The sequence below is a fragment of the Myotis lucifugus genome, unplaced genomic scaffold (genome assembly GCF_000147115.1).
Source record: "Myotis lucifugus unplaced genomic scaffold, Myoluc2.0 scaffold_8, whole genome shotgun sequence".
Taxonomy (NCBI): domain Eukaryota; kingdom Metazoa; phylum Chordata; class Mammalia; order Chiroptera; family Vespertilionidae; genus Myotis; species Myotis lucifugus.
The window spans coordinates 5,326,406-5,349,723 of NW_005871056.1; the positions used below are offsets into that span (position 1 = coordinate 5,326,406).

A 23,318-nucleotide genomic window follows, 5' to 3' on the forward strand; every position below is an offset into this window, starting at 1 on the left:
TAATTTTTAAGTTAAAAATTATATTTTTCTTTGTTAAGCAGAACAACTGTTTCAATATATTTTTCTGGGGAAGGATGTTCTACACATAAGTTCCTTACCTTTTATAAAGGTTTTGAGACACAAAGAGATTGAGAAGACAATCGTGCAACCTCTGTTTACTTCCCTGCTGCTGAAAAAGCCATGGGAGTTCATCTGCGCTTCTCCAGGTCACTGGGTCCTGACTATAGAAGAGAAGGGACAATACTCAACAGTACCTTCCTGCCATGACATCGCTTCCAAAAGCTTCAGACAGATGCTGAAGCAAGAAAACTGTATCTAACATATGTCTCTGACTCTTTAATTGGTAAAACCAGAAACTTTACCAATCTAACTAAGAAAATAAATAGTTGTAATCAGGGACACCAAACAAACTCTAAAGGTATTTTCCTAAAATTGAATTATTTTAAAAAAACCCTCAATGGACCCAAATGGACACAAAGGTATACACAGACAACTCATATCTTTAAACTATTTAACTGGAATAAAATAAAAGTAATAAAGTGATCCTAAATTGATTTTACTTAAGTTTACATCTTTAGTATACTAGTAGTGTTATGACTTATGGAATTATCTTTTGTCCTTTTGACATTAACAAGATAGGGAGAGAATTTAATCTTTTTTGTAATAATTAAATGTTATACATTAAGTTATAAGTTAAGAAAGAGAAATAAGGACACAGAGGTAAAGGGGGTAGCAGAAGTTATAGGAGTACAATATGGGTACTTCTAATACCTTAGCTGCATGGTGAAGTAGTTGATTAGCTTCTGCCTATAAGAAGAAATAATGGTGGCATCTTCCATGTACTCCAGTCTCACTGTTTCCCAAGCCTAGGGAGAAAAAGAAAAAATACTGCAGTCTATTTTTTGTACTATAAATTTCTAAAACAGAATTTATAATCATTTCAATCTTACTGTTGTATAATAGAAATGGCATTAGAATATTTTAAAATTCAGGATGGATTTATGTGATAAACTGATATGAGAATAAAAATTCCTGTACTAATATTTTAAGAACTCAAAATGCAATTTCAAACTTTTATTTAATTACATACATTAAAATCTAAGAAATGTAAATCATTATGTTGTATACCTGAAACTAATACAATGTTGTATGTCGATTTTATTTCAATAAAAAAAAAGTCTTAAAGATGTGGATTTAAGAAGTACTAAAAAGAATAACAATAAAGGAGAAAGATAAGCCAGTGAAGTTATAAACATTTCACACCTACAAATATAATACAGCATACCCAAATGAAAGACTTCATTTCCACACACACACACACACACCATGGCATTGCAGATAAGAATTATATTAGTCACCCTTTCCTAAACATTTACTACTATGTGCTAGACATTATGTCTAACACCTCATAAGGACCAAGATCTATCTCAATTAATTCTCTTCACAACCCCTATGATATGCTGGAAAAGTCTGCCCAAGGTTTAAAGAACTTGCTCATCGTTCCATAACTATTAAGCTCTAAAGAGCGTGGTTGTAAACAGACACTCAGAATCCAAGCTCTTAATACATATATAACTATACCTGCAATTCAATAAATCACAAAATGGGAAAAATATATTTCCTCTTTCAAAATTACTTTTAAAGTAATAACCATGTCATAAAGATACTATACATAATATTATTAGTCAAATTAATAATACTAGCCAAATTTTACATCTAAGCTAAAATCATTGCAAAAAAATTTATAATACCAAATTTCAGATTTCAATTTTGTCTAACAATTCAAACACTTAAAATAATGTATAATATAGCACAATACAGCATGTAATGATATGTTGACATTTGTAAGTAAAAAAATCCCAACCTGATTAAAATAACATTTACCTGTAGATGCTGAAACTTGAGCAAGCCACAACCGTAAGTCAACAAACACATTTTGTGTAAACTGTGAATAAGGGAGGTCAAGACAGCCCAGGACATCTCTGGATAGAGTTCCATCAATTCTGATTCACTCACACCATTATGACTAACATTTATGAGGCAGAGAATCTAGGTAGAAAAACACAATAACAATGATCATAAAGTATTTGTTTACATAACTAACTGCCATTAAAATTTCCACAATTCTTTTAAGCTTATTGATTTCTTATTCAAATTGATAATTCAAATGATTTACTAAAGAAACAGATTTTTTAGCATGAAACACACTTCCCAAAATACACTAATCAAGAATATGATAGAGTGAAAATAAAGGAAATTTCATTTAAAGCAGTGGTTTTCAACCTTGGCTGCACATTAGAATCACCTGGGAATCTTTTTTTAAAATCCTGATTTCTGGGCCTCATCCTCCCGGAAATTCTGTTTATTTGTTATGGGGTGAGGCCCACAACATTAGTAACAAAGAAACAGAATTTCCGGAGGATGAGGCCCAGAAATCAGGATTTTAAAAAAAGATTCCCAGGTGATTCTAATGTGCAGCCAAGGTTGAGAACCACTGATTTAAAGTGTCAGGCAGCCCTGAAAGGAGAACACCTCATGCACCTGTCACTCACTGCAGCCTGCATGACCAGCAGGAAGAAGGAGGAGAATTATTTTAACAAGGGAGGGCGTTAATCACATGGGAATTTCATCTCCTGCTTTTAGGAAAAAAGAGGACTCCTTCCAGCCCTTACAGCCAATAGAAACTGTCACCACCTCGAACTCTTGTTCTTCTCCAATGAACTTTTGTTCAAAACAACTCTTGCCAATTTCCTTCTAAAACCTCATAAAAACAGGCCCTTCTTCATTATCTGGATTTGCCTATGGTTTTGCCGTAGCTTGCTTGTTCCCAATTGCAATTCTCTGCCATTCTTGAATAACCCCACTTTGCTAATAAAATAACTGGCTGCTTTATTTTTAAGGTTGACAATAGTGTCTATATAAAATATAGCATGCCAAAGATAAGAAACATATAGAAAAATTGTAGTGGAAGTTAAAACTGCAGGAAATGTATTATTAAAATGAATGACAAAGTCCCAATTCTGGGAAAATGGTGGAAGAAAATAGCCCTGCTACTACAAACGCCTGATATTGCCAGATGACATATAACAAAATATTTCTGAAAGCACAGTGGAGCCGGGGTAAGAAAGGGAAATCCTCCAGGTGCCAAAAATGATAGGAAAGTGAAAATCAGAGGGCTAAGTGCTAGGGGTGCTGTCCCTGGGAAAGTGGGAGAGGGATAGGCAGCCACCCCAGTAACTTCAGGACTTGCGTTTTCACACCCACAGTGGGGATGGAAGGTGAGCCTGTATGCCCCAGGAGGCAAAGAGGTAGAACTAGAATGCTTGCCAACACCAGGACCTTCCAAGGGCTGTCCCCTCAGGGAAGGGATATATGAGGAAAACATTAGCTAGAAAGTAAGATGAAAAGGCAAAACCCCAGGAGCCCCCAAGTTGGGAAATTAACATAAAAACGGATCAAGGTTCAAACTATAAGAGTTCAACAACGTTGCTAAATATAAAGTAAGTTTTCAGAAATTAAAACAACTGAATTTAATAAACAATTTTAAAATGTTATTTCATTTATTTCTTTGTCTGACGTTTCACTTAGCATAATACCCTCTGGTTCCATCCATGGTGTTATAAATAGCAAGATTTCAATCTTTTTTATTGAGTAATATTCCCCTGTGTATCTGTACCACATCTTCGTTATCCATTCATCTATCAATGAACATCTAAGTTGCTTCCATATATTGGCTACTGCAAATAAATAGTGTTTTTGTTTTCTTCAAATAAATACCCAGAATTGGAATTGTTGGGTTGTATGGTAGTTCTACTTTTAATTTTTTGAGGAATCTCCATAATGTTTTCTATAGTGGCTGCACCAATTCACAATCCTATCAACAGTGCATTAGGTTTTCCTTTTTTCTATATCCTCAATGGGTAAAAAACGGTGAAGGGGAATAAGGTATAAACTTCCAGTTATAAAATAAATAAGCTACGGGAATGACTAACAGGGGTTATAGTCAATAATATTGTAATAACTTGGCAAGGTGACAAATGTTACTAGACTTAGTGTGGTGATCACATCATAAGGTAAATAAATGTCAAATCACCAGAAACTAATATACTGTTGTATGCCAACTACTCTTTAATAAAAATTAAAACAAATATTATTTTAACTACAGAGTCCTTAGAAACAAACCTTAACAAAGGATGTGTAAGACCTTTATTGAAAGTCATTAAAGAAGATGACTAAAAAATGAAGAATCATTTAGCTTTCCATAGAGGAAAGACATATAATTTATTTAACTCTATCTCTAAATTCAATGCAATTCCAAAGAATTCCAAAATAAGTTTCCACGGCACTTGCTGAGCCAATTCTAAAAATACACACAGGAAATTAGCCAACAAAATCATAAAGAGTAATATTGACAGGGAGCTTGTCCAACCAAATGTTAAAGTTCACTTTAAAGTTCTAATAGGTAAGACACTGGTATTGGCAAGGAATAGGCAAAATTGGAACAAGAAAAGCTTAGAAATGGACTCGTGTCTATATTCTGGACACTCAACAGATAGCATTCTACATCAGTAGAAAAGATGTACTATTTAGTAAAACAGCCACATACTAGTAATAAAAGATTAAAAAGTAGATTCCTCCTCATAAAATAAACAAAAATAAATCAACATGAATTAAGGGCTTACACATGAAGAACAAAACTGTCAAATATTCTGAAGGGGAAAATATATATGAGAACACTTTTATGATAGCAAAGGATTTTGAAAAGAAGATAACCCATAAAAGCAACTGTTGATAAAACTTTGACACCATAAAGTTAAAAGATAAGACAAGGAAAGATAAGGAAAAAGACATTTGAAAACTCTCTAACAAAGGATTTGTAGTCAGCATGCAGAACACTTAAGAATGCCCATAGATCCGAACAACTCAATTAAAAAATGTTTAAAGGACTTGAACAAAGAAGTCACATACAGGAAACAAGAATAACTAATGAACATGAACAGATAAAAAAATCTCACTGACAATCAGGAAAATGCAAATTTCCCAAGATATCACTTCTGGACACAAGCACACATTCCTGTATATGCTTGAAATGTATTTGAGCACAAATTTACCAAAATTTGCTATTTAATTCACATATAAATGCAAACAAAGCAAAATAATCTTCCTTTGATGAATTTACTACACTTTACCTGTTTCATGAGTTCTTTATCCATATCATTCGCCATGGACTCCTGGATGGATCGCAGAACAAGTCTGTATAATGAAACTGTATCTTGACACTGGAAACACTGATGAAGAATTTTATCTAAATTGCCTGATCTCCCAGCACTGTTGGAATTGAAAATAGATTTAATTTTTTATAGACTGCCAACATCTGTGAATAACTGGGGGTAGATTAAAAACAATGTGGTCTTGCTCAGCAAGCGTGGCTCAGTGGTTGAGTGTTGACCTATGAACCAGGAGGTCATGGTTCGATTCCCTGTCAGGGCATATGCCCGGGTTGCAGGCTCAATTCCCAGTGTGGGGCGTGCAGGAGGCAGCTGATCAATGATTTTTCTCTCATCATTGATGTTTCTTTCTCTCTCTCTCTTTCCCTTCCTCTCTGAAATCAATAAAAAACAAAAACAAAAAAATACCACAATGTCGTCTCTATATTTTATATTGCAACTGATAAGAACAGGAATTCAATAAAACATGATACAGAAAAATGGTAGTTTTATGGGGCTGCTGGAGTCATCAAATTTATTTTAGTGTACCATTTAATTCAATTCAATAAACAAATGCTGGTTCTTATTAAATTCAAACAATTACTATGTATTATAGAACATAAGAATGAGTAAGACATGGTTCCTATCATCTAGAAGCATGCTACCTACATACTAGAAGCAGGAAAATAATTATAAATAAATATTGTTAGTTAGTTAGCCATGCAAATTAAAATTTTTAAAGCCAGAATTTGAAAAACATCAGGCTAAAGAAAATCAGTAAACCAGGGGGAGAGGAGGGTGTTTTAAATTATTACACAATATTTACCAGTAGTTTCTTTTTTAAATATAAAGATATCTAAACAGAAAAAAAATCAAAACAAAAAGAAGTGGTCCATAATCCCTCTTAAGTAGATAATTTCAATAAAAATTGTGAAATGTATAGAAAGTGACTCGCACTCTTGAATTATACTTATTCAAGCTACTGATAGGCACAGAGGCCAGATTCACTGCTCAACTGGGAAGCAGGAAGGAACAGTGCAAATATCATGGACAAGTGAAAGTTTTAGAAGATTTTTTTCATTTGGTTCTTAAGATGAGAATGTGGAATTAAGAGACAAGAGTACCAGGTTCAGTGTCTAGATGCATTGTGCTAGGATTACTATCTATTGCAATGAAAAAAAAAATCATTTTTACCTCTGGTTTTGAATGGACAAACAAGTAGTCTGAGGCAGTACTGAAGAAAACAAAGTAATAAAACTTTCTAATGCTTATCTAAAAGCAAATTACTGATGGATATGTAAAATGGAATAATTTATTTTAAGATAAAATGTTTATCAGAATTTGATAACAGAGACAGCTACAAATTCCTACCCACATACCTACCTACTGATAGTCAAAGGCACCGGAAGTAATATTTTTAACACCTCAGTTGACTCCTCACTTCCCCAGAGCTAGGGGTCTTAAGCAGGTGACCTTGAGCACTCATGGATGGGCCCCAAATGAGGGCAAAGATGGCCTTCTTTGGCAACCCCCAGTAAGGAAAAGGTTAGTGTGATGAAAATTACACAAACATATTCAACAAGTTATGGTAATTCACAGGTTATCGATCTTCAGTTACAAGTCACATTCTCACAGGTTGTTAGTATCACTGTTAGAATAAACAGAATCTGAGTGGCCCAAGAGATTGTCAGAGTGATCAGTTCTCCGTTTCATGCGGTGAGGAAGCAGTCTGCAGCAAACATAAAACATGCAGAAGGTCATGTAAAAGAATCGCCACTTACCATGCAATCATTTTGCCGAAAAGGGTGACATAAAGGGCATTGCAGGTTGCAGCAGAACGACAATGTCGTTCTAGCTTCTTCTCCTGCACAGTTTACCAGAAAACAAAACAAAAATACAAAACCACCCTGGAATTAAGTGGCCTTTACTACCGAGCCATCAACAAACATCCCTGCAGCAATGACACGGTTCCTGCCATCTCACCAGCAGCATCACTGCCGTGTGGTCGTGGACCACAGGTGAAGTCGACATGCAAATGCTTTTTTGCTGTTAAAATACCTGCTTAATATAATATAGTAAAGTAAACCTATGACCAAAATTTTCTTTATTCCTTCTTCTATATCTGCTATAGGTTTAAGAGCAAATGCATTTAACACAGTAATTACTAAGCTCCAATTTTCCTTATAACAACAGAAAATATTAAATATTAAGTCTCATATAAGGTGTTTTAATGGAAAGCTGATAGAGAGAAAAAGATAGCAGCACAATTAAAGACACTTACCTGCTCTTTACTCAATTTAATTTCTACAGAGTGGCACTCTGCAATTATAATAGATTTTGCATCTTTCGGATTTAAAGGGTCAAGATGAAGTGTAGGCCACAACCTTTTATTTAAAGAAAAGGAAAATGAAATTATCTTCTAATAATACCACCAAAGCTGTACTCTACCCACAAGTCAAAATCCACTACAGGAATTAATTTTTTATACTGCCTTTATTAAATAAGCAAAACTAATTTGTTAATCCTATTAAGTAACATTATTTCATTTATTCTAACATCATTACTTTCAGCTATTAATCACAACAAAAACTGTACTAAAATAAACAGCATGGACATTAGATAGTGAAGTGGTAAAATATTTCTAGTTCTAAGTACACTATCGTAAACACAGGTATTAGTACCTATGAGGAACAGTACAAGACACAGTCTTTGCCCACAGGTAATTTGTAATCCAATTGAAATTTATTCACTTTACAATATGCATTCTCAGTGGAGTGGTGACAATTGTTTGTTGGGGGTGTGTGTGTGAAAATATCTTATTCTTTTGATGTATAAGGCACAAATATATTCACATATCTGTTTCTATGCATAAACTGATATACGTATATATATATCCCATGTTCAAAGGCTGTTAAATCGCGTTGTTTACCCATATCTTCAGAAAAAAATCACTCCTACTGTCATGGTAAACAATCTGCTTCCCTATTTATAATGGTCTGGCCCTCTAGCAACTTCAGCGCAAAATTATAGCTAATTTGCCTACAAACATCAGGTGGTCATAATAATCTGGCCACTCAGTGTACAGTATATGTGTGGTATTAAATTTCTTGGCAGGGAGGTGATTAGGAATAAAATTAGTAAAAAGGCTCCATGTGGGGCAAAAATAGGTTGAGAAATACTGCCCCATAGAATTCAACCACTTCATCCCTTTTTTGAGGGCTGTTAAAGTGAGCTCGCATTTCAGGATAACAGGTGTCTTAGCCCAGCCCAACCCCATTTTCCTCATCCATAAATTTGTCTACTAGACATCACTACTCAAGTTATAATTGGCAACTCAAACGAACCATGTTAGAAAACAAACCTGCCTGTCCTTTGTGCTTCTCATTCAGCTCATAGGCCCACAACTTACTAATTTCTCAAGTCAGAAACTTGGGAGTCATCCCAGCCTTCTCCTCTCTCACATCCCAGATTTAACCTCCCACCAAATCCTTATTGATTGCATATTTATCCTGGTATTGTCCACTTCTCCCCATCCTCACTGCCACTTTTATAAAAAATACAAAAACACAAACACATATGAAAAACCTTGCCTTGTTTGTACTTAAAACATTTCATGTAATCTGAAAGAACTGAAGTTAGCATCATACCTCCATGCTGGAGGGCATGTTTCTACATTCACAGAAACAATTACTCTTACATTCACTGGCAGGGGATCTATCAGCCATTTCATGTGTTTTTCAACTTGCTTAAAAATATAAAAACAAAATTCAATCTATTAATTCAAAATATTTCAAAACAACCCATAACAGCTCCCCAGGTAAAATGATAATTCTCTTTAAGTTTCTCAGTACTGTTAAGGATAAAATCTTATTTTTGGAAGATTTATCTCAGAATAGTAGAAGAACAGGTGGCAAAAGACTATTGCTGCTGATCTTAAGTCTGGACACTTAAGGAAAAGTCCAAGCCCTAAAAATATGTCAAAATGAACAATTTTTGCTAATTGTGAAAATTTGGTTGGTCTTTCCCAATAAGATATTAGCAGGTACTGGCATACAGTATTTTTTTTAAGTCCACATGCTTCCTCTTCAGAAATTAAGCAGAAATAAAAGAAACAATGTCAATATTTTCTTCTCAGGAACATATAAATTAAATGCCTGCTAGGGTCATTACTGATACTTTTGTCTCTTTCTGAGTATATCAGTTGGTTACAAAGTGAAAACAGTACCTGAACTTGATCTATAGAATCAATAATGATGATGATGCTGCCTTGATGACGTGCAGAGAGTTTTTCCAGCCAACGAGGAAATTCTTCCAGAAGCTTCGCAGGATCCAGGGTCAGAGCGGACACTGACCAAGAGTGCTGCATCAGCTGCCAGATGAGAGCACACAGACTGAAGTAGTTGTACTTTATCGCAGCTGGTGAGAAATAGGTCTATCTCTGCACTTTGAACCAAAACCAAGTCACCAATCGTATTGAGTATTATTTTTAATCTTATGCAAAACCAAAACAAATGGGTAATCACGGAAAATTGGTTTATCATCAGGTACTCAGCCCCAACAAAATCTGAATCTAAATAAAAATTCTGAAAATTCCAAAAGATGGCATACTATACCTTTAGAGTAAGTCGTTTAATAATCAAGGAAGACTCTGAGCTGGTTGACATGGGCCTCCCCACAAAATGAGAAAGAATTAGTGTATTAGGGGAATTCTTCTGTTGTAATTGAATCCTGAAAGAAGAGCTTTTATAAGACTGATAAAGCTCCTTTACTATCAACTAAAAAAGAATTCACAGTGCATGAAGCATCAAATGCTACTTATCAGCAATCACATGGTCAATTTTGAATAAATATGATAAGTTTCCATTTTTACTCTAGTTTTAGATCCTTTTAAATTAACCATTAAAATTTATAGATTCATTATAATTACAAGTTGATATTAACTAATGTAAGCCAAAATAGTATACATTTGAATTTAAAGTATTAGTAAAATTAGCATTACCCTCTAGTTTCAAATATGGTAGTAGAGGAAAAAAGAAGTTTCTTTTACTAAGTACAAAAACAGTATTTTTTCAAACATAACTTTAAATAAAAGGCAATAAAAAAGAACCAACATGTGCTAACTCTTCAATGTAAATAATTATGAAAGAAAATATTTTCACTAATTATCTTTAAATAATATAATGAACTGAAATGAAATGAAAAGAATGTATTAGTTTATATGAACCTTAGTCCATAATTTGAAAAACTAGTTTGCATTCATATTAAAGGTTATTGTCTATTTTTATATTCTTTATGACTTATTTCACTCTAAATGGTCTTTGTCTTGTTTCACATAATTTAAAATGCCAATGAAACCTTTAAGATGAAGCCAATAAATGAAAATAGAGGCACATTCCCTCTAGAATTCACCTAATTTGATGTCATATTGACCACTCCCTTACAAAGCACTCCTTTACCTCTGACCTACATCATTTAGCTACATAATCACAAATGCTCAATTTCCTATTCCCTTCTCATTCTGTATCTTCTCTCTAACATATGTATTGTGTATACTTCAAGGCACAAATCTATTATTTCACTCCTTTTTGCTCTTTTAATGTTCAGTACAGACTAGGCAGGAAGGCAGACATTTTGTTGAATGAATTTGGTGATTCAAATGACACAATGATAACAATTTAATTGCACTGAATCATACCACTTTGATAAAAGCAGGGACTTTCCAGAGCCTGGTCCTCCAGATATGAGCAGGGGTGGAATTGGTGCTGGTGCTGCCACTAGATCATTGAGGCGTTCATAATACTAGAAACAAAAATGAATTTAAATTGTGAGGAACCACATGCCTCTTAGAATAGTAAATAGAGCCAACACCCTCTGAAATCACTGGTAAAAAGTCGCATGAGAAAATGGAATCTACGTTTAGTCAATAGCACCCTCATAATTACTTATTTTTATGACTTGTTAAATATGCCTAAAGTAGTAAACAACAAATGGGCCCCAATTTCTTCTACACATAGTATTGTGATGAATAATGAAGGAGGGACAACACTTAAGATCCCCATGGGGTTTTACAAAATTCAGATGTTTTGCACAATGCTGCAGGGAGGCCACTCTACTAACCTAAACCCCAGAAAATACCACAGAAGGCCTTGATGGGGGTACCACAGGCATCCTCGAACTCCTGGTCAAAACACCTGTTCTAGAGACCACCTCAGTTTCCAGGGCTTCTGAGGACAGATCCAAACAAGAGCAGGTTTCATCTGAGGACTTGAAGTCTCCCAGTTGCTACAGAGAATCAGGTTAGGACAGGCCACCTGAGATCTTTCTGAAATTAAGTAAGCTCTAGGCAAAGTCCAGGAACCATATTTCCCAGGCTTTCCTCAGACACTAAAAACTGGTTCAGAGCTGAAAAGGACACCTTCAGAAAACCAAAATATCTCAGTTCCTATTAAGGAGATTCCAAAGTTACCTTGGGGGCTGAAATGTTTATTAATTGTACCAATGCTCTAAATGACAGCTGATAAAGATTTAAAGGAATTTGTACTAAGTAGTTTGTGGCTTGCTTTAGGGTAGCAGAAATTTCCAGCAATTACAATAAATGATTACCTGGTATAGTTTCTCAATCAATTTTCTGTTTGTCAAATCTAAATACAGAATATATTTTCCAGGAACTCAAATAATTCTGATAGTAATGATACCTCTGAAGAAGCAAAGGCTCCATTGATTTAATTGCAAATCCTAACAATTTAGTCCACTGCCCTAAATAAAGCCCATTTATAGACCCATGGTTCCCAAATTAAGACCTCTTGCAATAGAAGAAAGAGCATAGGATTTGGAGCCAAAAGTCTTTGGTTCAAAGCCCAGATCTACAATCTACCCACTGTGTGCTCTTAGGCAAACCATAATCTGAATCTTAGGTTCCTCATTTATAAAATAACAATAATAATAGCTCTCTCATAAAATAACAATTTTATATTTCTCATGTGCCGGGTACTGTGCCAAGTGCTTTACATACATTATATGGTTTAATCTACCCAACAACCCTGTGGTAGGTACTATTAATTATTCTCATTTTATAGACAAAAAAGTCCAAGTTTAGAGCTAAGTAACCTGACCAAAACCTCTAGTTAGGAAATGGTGGAACTAGGACATAAATATACACAGTTCAAATTATAAAAATATAGCTGTTAGTGACAGCAACTGTACAATATTCTTTAAAATATTAGTTCTTACATTAATTCAAAAAGCACTCCAAATTTTTTTATCTTGGACTTAAGATTCTTTGAGTACTTCAAATTCTGTTAGTTGTTTTTTTAGATATTTAAGGCATGACCTGCCATTCACAGTAACTCCTGTGCTTTGTTTTCTGAATGCTTGATATTTTGATTTCTCCAAGAACTGGAAGAATAGATAGCTTTATTATTTTTATCAAACTTCCTAGATATCCTAATCTTGATCTGATGAATTGCAGATGGAAGCATAATGAACATGTGGTTTATAAATCCTAATCTGTAATTAAAAATGTTTGATGTTCATAAGTATATTTTGGTCACATATCTTTCATATGATATGTACCTAAGCACATGTCTCAAGCCATGAGGGCAGGCACTAACACAAATATGAACCTTGACTATATTTAGCTGAAAACACAATCATAATGCAGTCTTTAAATGGAGATTGATCTTTGCTGGAACAATATTCCAACTTACTTTCTCAAATCCCAACTCATGGGCTGAATTTGAAGCCTGTTGAAAAGTTTCCATTTGCTCTTGTTCATCATGTATGTCCCACAGAACATCGCCAAAATCGTCTTCTTCTGGAATAGAATCCTCACTGCCCAAATCCTTAGTGTCCAGGTCTGTGTTCTCAAACCCTAGGATGTCCTGAACACCAAGAGCAAGCACATGAAAATGAATGAAACGCGTAAAGACCTTGAAGCAGCATTAGCACACAGGTCTAAGGTGGGCTACACCTACGAAGGAAGGCAAGCCCCAAACTATGGCCTTTCGTATAGTACCTATAAGAATAAACTTATAACTATAAGTTCAAAATTGTTGTTGAGAAAATCAAAATTGATAATGTCACTATTTATGCTAAGGTATATTATACAAAATGCATCGCCAGAAGTCTTATTATGTTTTGGGGCTCATTTTTTCTCTGACAACATATCTCCATACTTGTAATGCAAGTTCACTTTTAAAATTAATCTAATCTCTTACTTCTCAAGTAGGGTCCCCAGTACTCTGGGGGAGGTTTCAGCAAGTATGGGCAACCATAGGCTGAACATAGTATATCTTCCTCTTGTGCCCATTTCACTTAAAGATAAAGGCTTATTTTTCTTTTCATCATTATTACCATTTTTGCTAATACATGATTTTAAATGATTTTTATATTAAAATTAAACACATGTATACTATTAAGCAGAATATATAACTCTCATAAATTTTCAAGATAATACTTGAGATATCATAGAAACTTTCAGCTCCAGACCTCTAAAGGTGTATTTTCACCCCCGCTATTAGGAATAATATGGTGGAAAAATTTGAGAAGGATTTTTCTAATATAAAAAATTCAAGGTGCACACAGAATCTGAGATTCACTATTAAATAGAATGAACATTTTCTCTTAAATACTTTTTAGCTAGCACTTTCGTAATTCATTTTACACTTAACGGTATTGAAGCATCAAATAGCTTTGTGAGACAGATGAGAGGTAAAGGTTTATGGTACTAGTAATAGCACATGATACTGCAGGATGAACTTCCAACAGAAACAATGGCACTCTCTCTGAGTCTTGTTTTCAGAAAACAAACAAGTGATTTTCTCTGGAAAACCCAAATTTATGGAAAACAGTCTTAAAAATTTTAGATGCAATCTTGCAGGAGATGCATATTTACCTGTTTAATAATCTTTTCCACATAACTATAAGTTTTATATACACCTTCTGCAGGATCTCCTGTGTGATCAATGATCTGGAAAAAAAGGACGTTTAACAACAAGAAGAAGAAACAATAACAACAGGAGGAAGTGGGGTTGGGGAACATTTTTATAGTGCTCATGTGTCACGAACTGAACTGTACTAAGTACATTCCCTGTCTAGTAGCTCATTTATCCTCACAACAACCCTCTGAGGGAAACACTGTGGTTACCTCCATTTCACAGAAGAGGAAACTGAGACAAGTTAAACTTGTCCAAGGTCTGAAAAGGGATTTAGTGTGAACAATGCTGTAATAAAACAATGTTGCAATAACCACTTTATATATATATATATATATATATATATATATATATATATATATCCTTTAAAATACATCATAATCAATTTTTATGCCAGTAAAGCTAATTCTACAAAACAAAAAAGCAAAATGGTATTTGGCTATATAAAATGGTCTTTTGAGTATTGCCCTGGCTGGTGTGGTTCAGTTGGTTGGAGCATCGTCCCATATACCCAAAGGTGTCAGGTTCGGTTCCCGGTCAGGGCACATGCCCAGGTTTTGGATTCAACCCCAGGCAGGAAAACATGGGGGAGGCAACTTATTGATATTTCTCTCTCTCCCTTCATCGTTCTTAAAAAAATAAAATAAGAATGCCCTATCTGTGAAGAATATGTGTATTACTAATCCTATCTAATAAAATGGTAGTATGCAAATTAACCATCACTCTGTCACAAAGATGGCAGCACCCATAGCCACAAGATGGTGGCACCCAGTCCCCTCAGCCCTGCTGCTGGAGTGTCCGGTCCTGTCAGCCCCATTGGGGGGAGCAGCGGCTGAGCGGCATGGCTGGATCTGCCCTCAGACGACGAGCCCCAGCGTCCTGCGCGCCCTGGCCCATGGAGGGAGGGAGGGCGGGTGGGCCTTTGGTCAGAGGCTGGCCAGGGCGCAAGGGACACTGGTGTTGTTGCAGGCTGGGCTGAGGGACCCCCCCGCCCCTCAGTGCATGAATTTCATGCACCGGGCCTCTAGTAAATGATAATGTCTGTTAAGATTACAATAAGACACTGGTTTTAAAAAGCATATCAAGTGAACTGGTATGGAAGTTTAGCCTACATTTACATTTTTAATATGGTAAAGAGATCTTATTTTATCCTATTTTCATAAAATAAACTTATCCTTATAGTATACTAATTTGTAAAAGCAAGATTTATAGAATAGAATAGAGATAAGGAAGATGAATTAATATCTTTTTCTATGAGACCTAGTGGATTAAGGTGATAATAAAAACAAACAAAAAAAGAAATGGATCTGGAGATTAACTATAATAAAAAAGCACTTTATTTTGGTTTAGGCTCTCTGGTTTAATGTTATGCTGGTCTCAAGCTATCTTTTCAATACTACATGATGTAAGAAAAATGCTTGTATTCACATTTGATCTTATTTTCTGGCTGAAATAAAGAGAACTGAAAACTTTTTTAAAATCCTGGAGTTGTTTTCTATTGTATTCCTAACATTATAGACATCTACCAAGTTAACTCAGTGTGCAGTCATACAAAGCCTGTAATCTCCATTTTAAAGTATATCTCACCATGAATCTAGGGATGATCAAATCTCCTTCACTCATCATCAACTTTTTGTTTTTCCCAGTGCTCTTAGGAAAGGTTACTATGAAAAGGCTCCTTCTTACACTAATCCTTGGTCAATAGTAGATAGAAAATGAAAAGAGAAAAAGAAAGAAAATTAAAAAAGGTTAGAGGGAAAAGAAAAGCACAGAAAAGAATCTGAGTTGTCCACTCACAAGTCATATTTTTTTCGTCATATATTGATTGCTATTTTTTCCTCTCTCATAGTCTGCAATTAATCTGTCAGGAAATCTATTGACCCTACTGTCAAAGTTTATCCAGAATCCTGCCATTTCTTATCACTCCCTCTACATCACCCTGGTCCAAGCCACCAGCACCTCTCACATGGATGACTGCAACATGTCTCCAACTCTGACCTCTCCCACAATCCCCCAATCCACAGTGCATTCTCCACCCACCAGCCTAAGAGACTCTTCTAGAATAAAATTTCTCCTGCTGTTGCTTTAAGTCCTCCAATGGCTTCCCATCTCATTCCAAGGAAAAAAACCAAGGTCCTTAAAATGTTCTCCAGGGTACTTCATCATCAGTGCCTTCTTATCTTCCCTATTAATCCCCCTCTGCTCCAGCCACTCTGGCCTCCTTCCTCTCTCCAAAATGCCAGACCACTCCTACGCCATGGCCTTTGCTCTAGTACTTGCCGCTGCCAAGCATGTTCTTAAAAAGCAACCCTAAGAATTTTACCTTGGCTTTGTTGGTCTTGTTCAGGTTGGCAACTTGGTCAATCAATTGCTGGACAGAGTCGGAACTGACTTTCCCATCCTCCAAACGATGATAAATTAATCGTGGTTTGCCTTCAGGATTTTTCAGAAAAGCTTCTTCACAGTCTTCCAATAAAAGGCTAGATTGGAAATCAGTATTTCTTTTACTATATTGCACAGTGACAGCAAAGAGTCAGTCAACCTAAGTGTCAATAATGGGGGCTTACTGCAATAAAAAGTGGCCAGAGAAGGCCAGTTGCAGAAGAAGTGAAGCTTTCCAAAAATGGATGTTTTTATAGCTCTCTTCCAGCTTAGTGTTAAAAATGTTTATTATCAGACAATGAGAGTGCATTAAATTTAATTGTGCATTAAATTAAAATTTAAAGCATATATAACTTTAATATTTTTAAATCTAGTATAAAACACTCTCAAATATACTGTTACACATGGCTTCCAATAATGGGTCAGGTGCATGAGACTTTGCAAATAAATGAAAAAGTTATTTTAACTCCTATAATAAATTACAGAATTTTCAGTTTACCTTGGTAAAGTTAAATGAATGAATAAGATAACTAATGAACTCTTCTCAATTTCCCATTTTCTTACTGTGAGGTACTGATTTTCAACATCTATTGGAAAATATACAGCATGGAAAAAATATCCCATTGTCTCACACATTCTTTTAAGTTTAGGTGAATAGTCCTAGAAACAAATTAAAACATGTAAAAGCACAACTTATTTAACTGAAGATCTAGTCAGCTTTATACTACTTTTAAAAAACATGCTTTAGAACAGGTTATGTGGGATATTTTCTGATTTAAATTTTAAAAATATATTAAAAAGTCTTTAACAGAAAAGGCAAGTTTCTCTATAAAACAAAAATAATATTAGCTCAATAACTTGGCTGTTTCCTAGCTCAGAAAATTTGAATTTCATATAATTTTCACATGTCAAAAAATATTGTTCATTGGATTTTTTTCAACCATTCAAAAATGTAAAAACCAATCTTAGCTCTGGGTCATACAAAAATAGACAGAAGGCCAAATTTAGCCCAGAGGCAGTAGTCTGCCGACCCCTGCCTTAAATTACCCCTAATGGCTGCTTTGAGCAATGAAAAACTACAACAAGGATTAAACTTTGTTATAACCTGAAACAGATTCAAGATTGGGTGGACAGATATTAACTAAAGCAGGTACTATCAACAAGGGTTTTAAACATTGTGGAGAATGTGTAATGAAGCACTCAAAAGCACACAGTTCCTTAATTTAAAAATACTGATAATACTGAGCAAGATTTTCTCTTAAGAAAAGCCTAAAATGCTTCCTGCTCTTTAAGACATATAATCTAGCAGGTAGTAAACTACTTGGTTTAGATGTAGTAGAATCAGAAATAGGATACAATATTAACTTGTACTTTAAATCAGTGAATAGAGAATTTACAAATGTCCTTACCTTAAGAAAAAGATCCATTTCAGGCTGGGTTTCATCTGTATAAATGAGGTAACATCTGACAGTGTTACTCCATAGAGAATGTGAAAACAAGGGAGTAACTTGTAATAAACTAGCTACAGCAATATCCCAGTCATCTGAAAAGAAAATTTCTCTTAAGTTAATGGAAAAAAAAATCACCAGAGGACATTTGACAAGATGATTTTTAGAAAGTCACAATAGGCATCATAGAATAATAATTTCACTTGTTAATACTAACATAGCTTCTTTAATAACATATTAGAAGGCAAACAGTCCTCCAATGCCAAATTCTATTCTGGGGCTTAAAGCAATCAATGTCACCAGTGGTCTTTGCTGGGGTACTGGTGGTTCTGGTCAAATATCATGCAACTGTGCCGCATGGGCTGTTCAATTAGTTTGCTACTTGAGGAGAGCCCACATTCCCAGGCTGTCCTATGGTTTTACCTACTTATTATTCTTGAAATATATGAGTCAAAAAGGAAGTTCAAGAATGGTATAAAATGAAAAGTAACCATATGCTATTTACTGTGAGAGAACATTTTAAGAAATATTTGGTTAATACAAAAGGCATAATTTAAAAAATGATTTTCATTTTGCTAATCTATCTATCTATCTATCTATCTATCTATCTATCTATCTATCTATCTATCTATCTGCCTAAGCAACCGTTTGACCAGTAGCTATGATGCGCACTGACCACCAGGGGGCAGACGCTCAATGCACAGGCATTGAAACATGAAACAAACTAATGAATCTCAAAGAGAAGTGGGGAGGGGGGAGGGTGGGAAAAGATTAACCAAAGATCTTATATGCATACTAGAGGCCTGATGCATGGATTTGTGCACTGGTGGATCTCTCAGCCTGGCCTCTAGTAGATAAATAATTTTACAGTTTTAAGAAATAAGAGCAGACCTACTTATAACATCTCAGATCTTCATGGGTACTAAAATTCTAAACAGATCTTAGAGCTGTTTTGGAGACCTAAATTACATAAAAATAATGAAAATATTCTTTTGATTAAGAATACTATATTACATAACTGAGGTTTTGTATTCTACTCTGCAACCTGCTCTCACCTTCAACACTTATCAAAGATGCAGAGGGAAAGACTGAAAACGACTATTTCTCAGTTAATCTACATTAGACTCTCACTGCTCAACTAAACTACCTGAGAATTCAGAAGTTCAGTTATTAGAACCTGAATGGACAGCCTGGCCAGGGAGCACCATCTGATCCTGATGTGAATAGGTAACTTCATCAGTCTTGGTCAGTGACAGCACCAGAACATGATGGTTTAACAATGGAAGACACCCAGTATACAAATCTCATGTTTTGCTGATGGTAGTTGGCCCAGCATAAGATTATAGTACATAAACAGTCACTACATTAGCTAAAGTAATTAGCAAATGTGTGTGTTACCTCTGTTGACGTTTGCAAAGGGTCCTTCCACATCTATAGAACTATGTGCGAACTCTGGGCCCCTGAAGGACTGCTGAAGTTGGATCATACTCCCTATGGAAGGTTCACTTCCCAAGGCTCCACCAGGCCAATATTCACACTGGGTTCCAGCAGCTGTTAAAGCACAAGATTGTATCTGAATGTTCAAAAACTTAGTATTCTCAACAGGATTGTTAATTTATAAATACAACCAATATTCAAACTTTAATGATTTTTAAAGTACTTCGTCATCCACTTCTGGCAAGTTCTAAGTTGCAGGTTAATATAATTCTGGTTATCATCTCAAATTCAAAGAGAATTAAAAAGAGAAAGATAAAAAAATTAAGAATACAATACAATACACAGATGATATCTCATAGAATTGTACACTTGAAACCTATGTAATATTAGTAACCAATGTCACCACAATAAATGTAATTCAAAAAAGAATAAAACAACCAAAGGAATTATAATAACAGATAGAGGTTAAAAACACCCCCACATACTAGTAAAAATTCTAAAAAACATTTCAACTATATGGTTTAGGTATCAATGTAAAATTTGGTATCAAGGAAAGAATTTCAAAGGAGTACTATTATTAGCACAGCAGTAATTAATGTAGGTAATTCATTAGGCTGTAAGCTAAGGATGTAAAGAATACATCCTCCAATCTCCCAGAGCAACAAAACTGTTTGAATCAATAGGTACTTAAGAACTTACTGATATTTTATGTAAATTATATTTGCCAGAATATCTATATGGCATCCTTGACTAACCATAAGTAAACTGGAGGTTGGGCTAAATCTCTGGCAAAATTGAGATGATTATTTGTAGGTCTTTGAGTCTCAAATGAGTCAGTCACATTCCCTCAGACATTCCTTCTTCATGTTTAAGTAAAAACATGAAGAAAGACCTAGTAAGAAATATTAACTTGTTTTTTATTAACTTTCCAAGACAAAAACAATACAATAGTTTTGAAACACTGTACATTTTAACATGTGTCAATACTGAAATAACTACTACGATTAACGTGGGGGCATAAAAGAATCTTCTTAGTCACTCTAAGCCAATAAGAATCACTTCATAGGGGAAGCCGGGGTATTGTCAAGGGCGGGGGGGAAAAAAAGGACACATATGTAATACCCTTTGTAATGCTTTAAGCAATAAAAAAAAAATAATCACTTCATTTTTTCCCCCCTCAAAAGTTAGTAATAAAAATTCCAGGATGCTGGTCAGATTCCAGTGGTATTAAAATACAAATTAAAAGGGAATTGTTAGTTGCTATACTTCACTCCAAAATGTAACATTTGTAAGAGCATAATTAATTTTTTTAATAAATGGGAGAGTGATTGCACTTCCCCACCACATTTAAAATAGAATCCTTTTTTTTTTCAATATCAGTCACACTTTATTAATATTTTCTTGGAACATGGTGGACCCTTTCATTCTATGATTCCAGGCTTTTATTTATTTCTAGAAAAAAACTATTTTATTTAATTATAAAATAAAAACTTTTTGAATAGTTCACAACACTGCATTGAAAACTACTCAATGAAATACTATGCAGACATTCTAACTGGTAGTTGCAAAGAATACATCATTACTAGTATGTGGGAAAAATAATGTGACACAGACTACTACATGTCTGCCAATATCCAATTTCCCCTTCTTCCTTTAATAAGAACCCCAAACTTTAGGTGGATACAGGGGTCTCCTATTAATGATTACACTTTCCAATCACTCTAGGCATAGTTCTGGCCAATGGAATTTGAGTGGGAGTAATCCGTATAGCTTTCAGATTGTGCTTTCAAGGAAGGGAATGTATTCCCTTTTCCCCTGGCTAAGGTGCAGATGTGATGGTGGTACCTGGAGGAGCTATCTTAGACTAGAGAGGAAAGCTGTGGGTTACAGTTGGCAGAGCAACAAGATAGAAGGAAACTCAGCCCCTGACCAACTCATGGATTTCATGGGAAAGAGCTATTGTAACAGCTGAGAACCAGAGAGAAAATGCAATTCTATAACAGCAATCGCTTATAAGTAAAAGGATTCAAACAAAGTTGGCTCTACAATAGCATTACACTTATATTGAAAGCTCAAAATACTATAAATAGGAAATGCATTTACCAGTAACATCTGTACAGTTGTCATCTGAATCCGACTCCCCAGGATCAAACACTTGGATCCCCTGCGCTTGTAGCCTCTGAAGTTTGCTCTCCAACTCTCGCTTGGCTCTCAGTAAGTCCTGAATTTCATTTTCTTTGGTCTCCCTAAAAATCTTTGAAAGAATTTAAATTTTGAAATTTTTTCTATAATAAAAATCCTTGTGTCTTCAACTTTTAAGGACAAAGCTTTCACTCATTTGGTCCTTGATCTCTTCTTTTGTAGGATAAATAATCTGAGTACCTCCATCTCACTGTTTTGTAACTGGAATCCACTGGAATTCCAGCAAGATGCACATCTGTGGTGTGGGGCTGTCTTGTGCTCTGCCTAATATTTAGCAAATCTGTCCCCCCACTTCCACTAAATGCTAATAATAGTAATACCCTCCCAGCCCATGGGGCATGGCTCAGTGGTTGAGCATCAGCCTATGAAGCAGGAGGTCACTGTTCCATTCCCGGTCAGGGCACATGCTGGGGTTGTGGGCTTGATCCTTAGTGGGGGGCATGCAAGAGGCAGCCGATCAATTATTCTCTCATAGTTGATCTTTCTATCTATCTCTTCCTCTCCCTTCCTCTCTAAAATCAATAAAAATATATTTAAAAAAGATGCCCTCCCATACAAAACATCCTCAAACATTTCCAAATGCCTTCCCCAATAGAGAAACACTCCATTTTTTCAAAATCTTATTAAAATGTTCACTTTTATACCTTTTCTTTGAAACTATCTCAAGTTTATCAGAAAATGGCAAAAGTGTTCTACTCTAGTTCTTCTAACTTTCATGACTCCTACATCACTTATATTACGTATTCATTGCAGCATTATATGAACTTTGAAAATATGTAGTTTTTACTCCACTTCACTTTGAGGATAAAAATGGAAAAAATACCTTGAATTGCCTTTTAACTTTATCTCTGTCATGTTCAAATGTAGCTGCCCTTTCCATTGCTTGGTATTTGGCTTCTAAAGCACTCTCCTTTTCCCGAAGTATCTTCTGATAAGTTTTTTGAAGTGCCTGGAATAATTTATCTTGTTATTTCTAAAAAAAATAGTATTCGTCCCAAATTTTACATTATCTTACATACATATTACATATCTTAGAATTTTAACTACTTACTTACTAATTTTACCAGTTATCAAGACCTGCATATTATCATTTTATTCAAACACATAATAAAACAATGCAAACATGCTTGAACTATAGTAAATGAAGACACTTCAACATTACACTTTCAATGGAAAATATTTTTTCTTTACTGTACCAGCTCTTAATCCTACACCTCAGTTTCCTGATCTTTAAGAGAACATAAAGTATAATTTCTAAGCTTAACTTGCAAGATATTCTGTAATTCTAAGAGACCACGTGCTCATTGGCTCCATGTCTTACTCATCTTATTATCTGCAGACCTCCTTCACTTAATGTCTGACTGAATGCATTAAATAAATACAGAAAAATATTTTTAATGCCTACACATGTGAGAAAGGAGTCAAAAGGATTACATAAGGAATCAGGACTGGTAACAGGAGGAAGCTGAGACTGTGGCATTTGTCCACCCCTTACTACACTCTACCCTGGTTGGTCCAGACTTCTTTTCTCCCTCCATCTCACAGTCATTCCCAATGTGCAGTGCCTATTGGATAGTAGCTTGGACCCATGGAATCAGATACCTGAAATGCATACATCCATTTTATATATGCAAGTATTAAGAATGCCAATTAGGAAAACTGATAAGACAACAGATAGACTGCTGATAAATGTCTTCCCATAAAAGGGT

At 35.1% G+C, this 23,318-nt stretch overlaps 1 protein-coding gene across 8 annotated transcripts in view; it reads right to left on the reverse strand.

The window, feature by feature from the left end:
• NPHP3 (nephrocystin 3) overlaps positions 1 to 22,599 on the reverse strand; it is a 31,696-nt gene extending 9,097 nt beyond the window's left edge. For 2 of the 8 annotated variants that reach the window (XM_023749536.1, XM_023749534.1), the window contains exons 1-18: positions 22,433 to 22,597; positions 21,511 to 21,661; positions 19,369 to 19,521; positions 17,932 to 18,065; positions 17,022 to 17,182; positions 16,464 to 16,620; positions 14,101 to 14,175; positions 12,914 to 13,087; positions 10,903 to 11,006; positions 9,821 to 9,935; positions 9,433 to 9,576; positions 8,855 to 8,952; positions 7,489 to 7,591; positions 6,989 to 7,071; positions 5,190 to 5,328; positions 1,885 to 2,049; positions 772 to 866; positions 99 to 221 (exon numbers count right to left, since the gene is read on the reverse strand). In XM_023749536.1, the coding sequence (XP_023605304.1) occupies positions 99 to 221; positions 772 to 866; positions 1,885 to 2,049; positions 5,190 to 5,328; positions 6,989 to 7,071; positions 7,489 to 7,591; positions 8,855 to 8,952; positions 9,433 to 9,576; positions 9,821 to 9,935; positions 10,903 to 11,006; positions 12,914 to 13,087; positions 14,101 to 14,175; positions 16,464 to 16,620; positions 17,022 to 17,182; positions 17,932 to 18,065; positions 19,369 to 19,521; positions 21,511 to 21,661; positions 22,433 to 22,489 (2,231 nt within the window). In that variant the 5' untranslated portion in view covers positions 22,490 to 22,597. Of the gene's footprint in view, positions 1 to 98; positions 222 to 771; positions 867 to 1,884; positions 2,050 to 5,189; positions 5,329 to 6,988; positions 7,072 to 7,488; positions 7,592 to 8,854; positions 8,953 to 9,432; positions 9,577 to 9,820; positions 9,936 to 10,902; positions 11,007 to 12,913; positions 13,088 to 14,100; positions 14,176 to 16,463; positions 16,621 to 17,021; positions 17,183 to 17,931; positions 18,066 to 19,368; positions 19,689 to 21,510; positions 21,662 to 22,432 lie in introns of those variants that run through there. The other 6 variants (XR_002827976.1, XM_023749532.1, XM_023749531.1 and 3 more) reach the window with 6 other exon arrangements.
• Between the last annotated feature and the right edge of the window lie 719 nt (positions 22,600 to 23,318).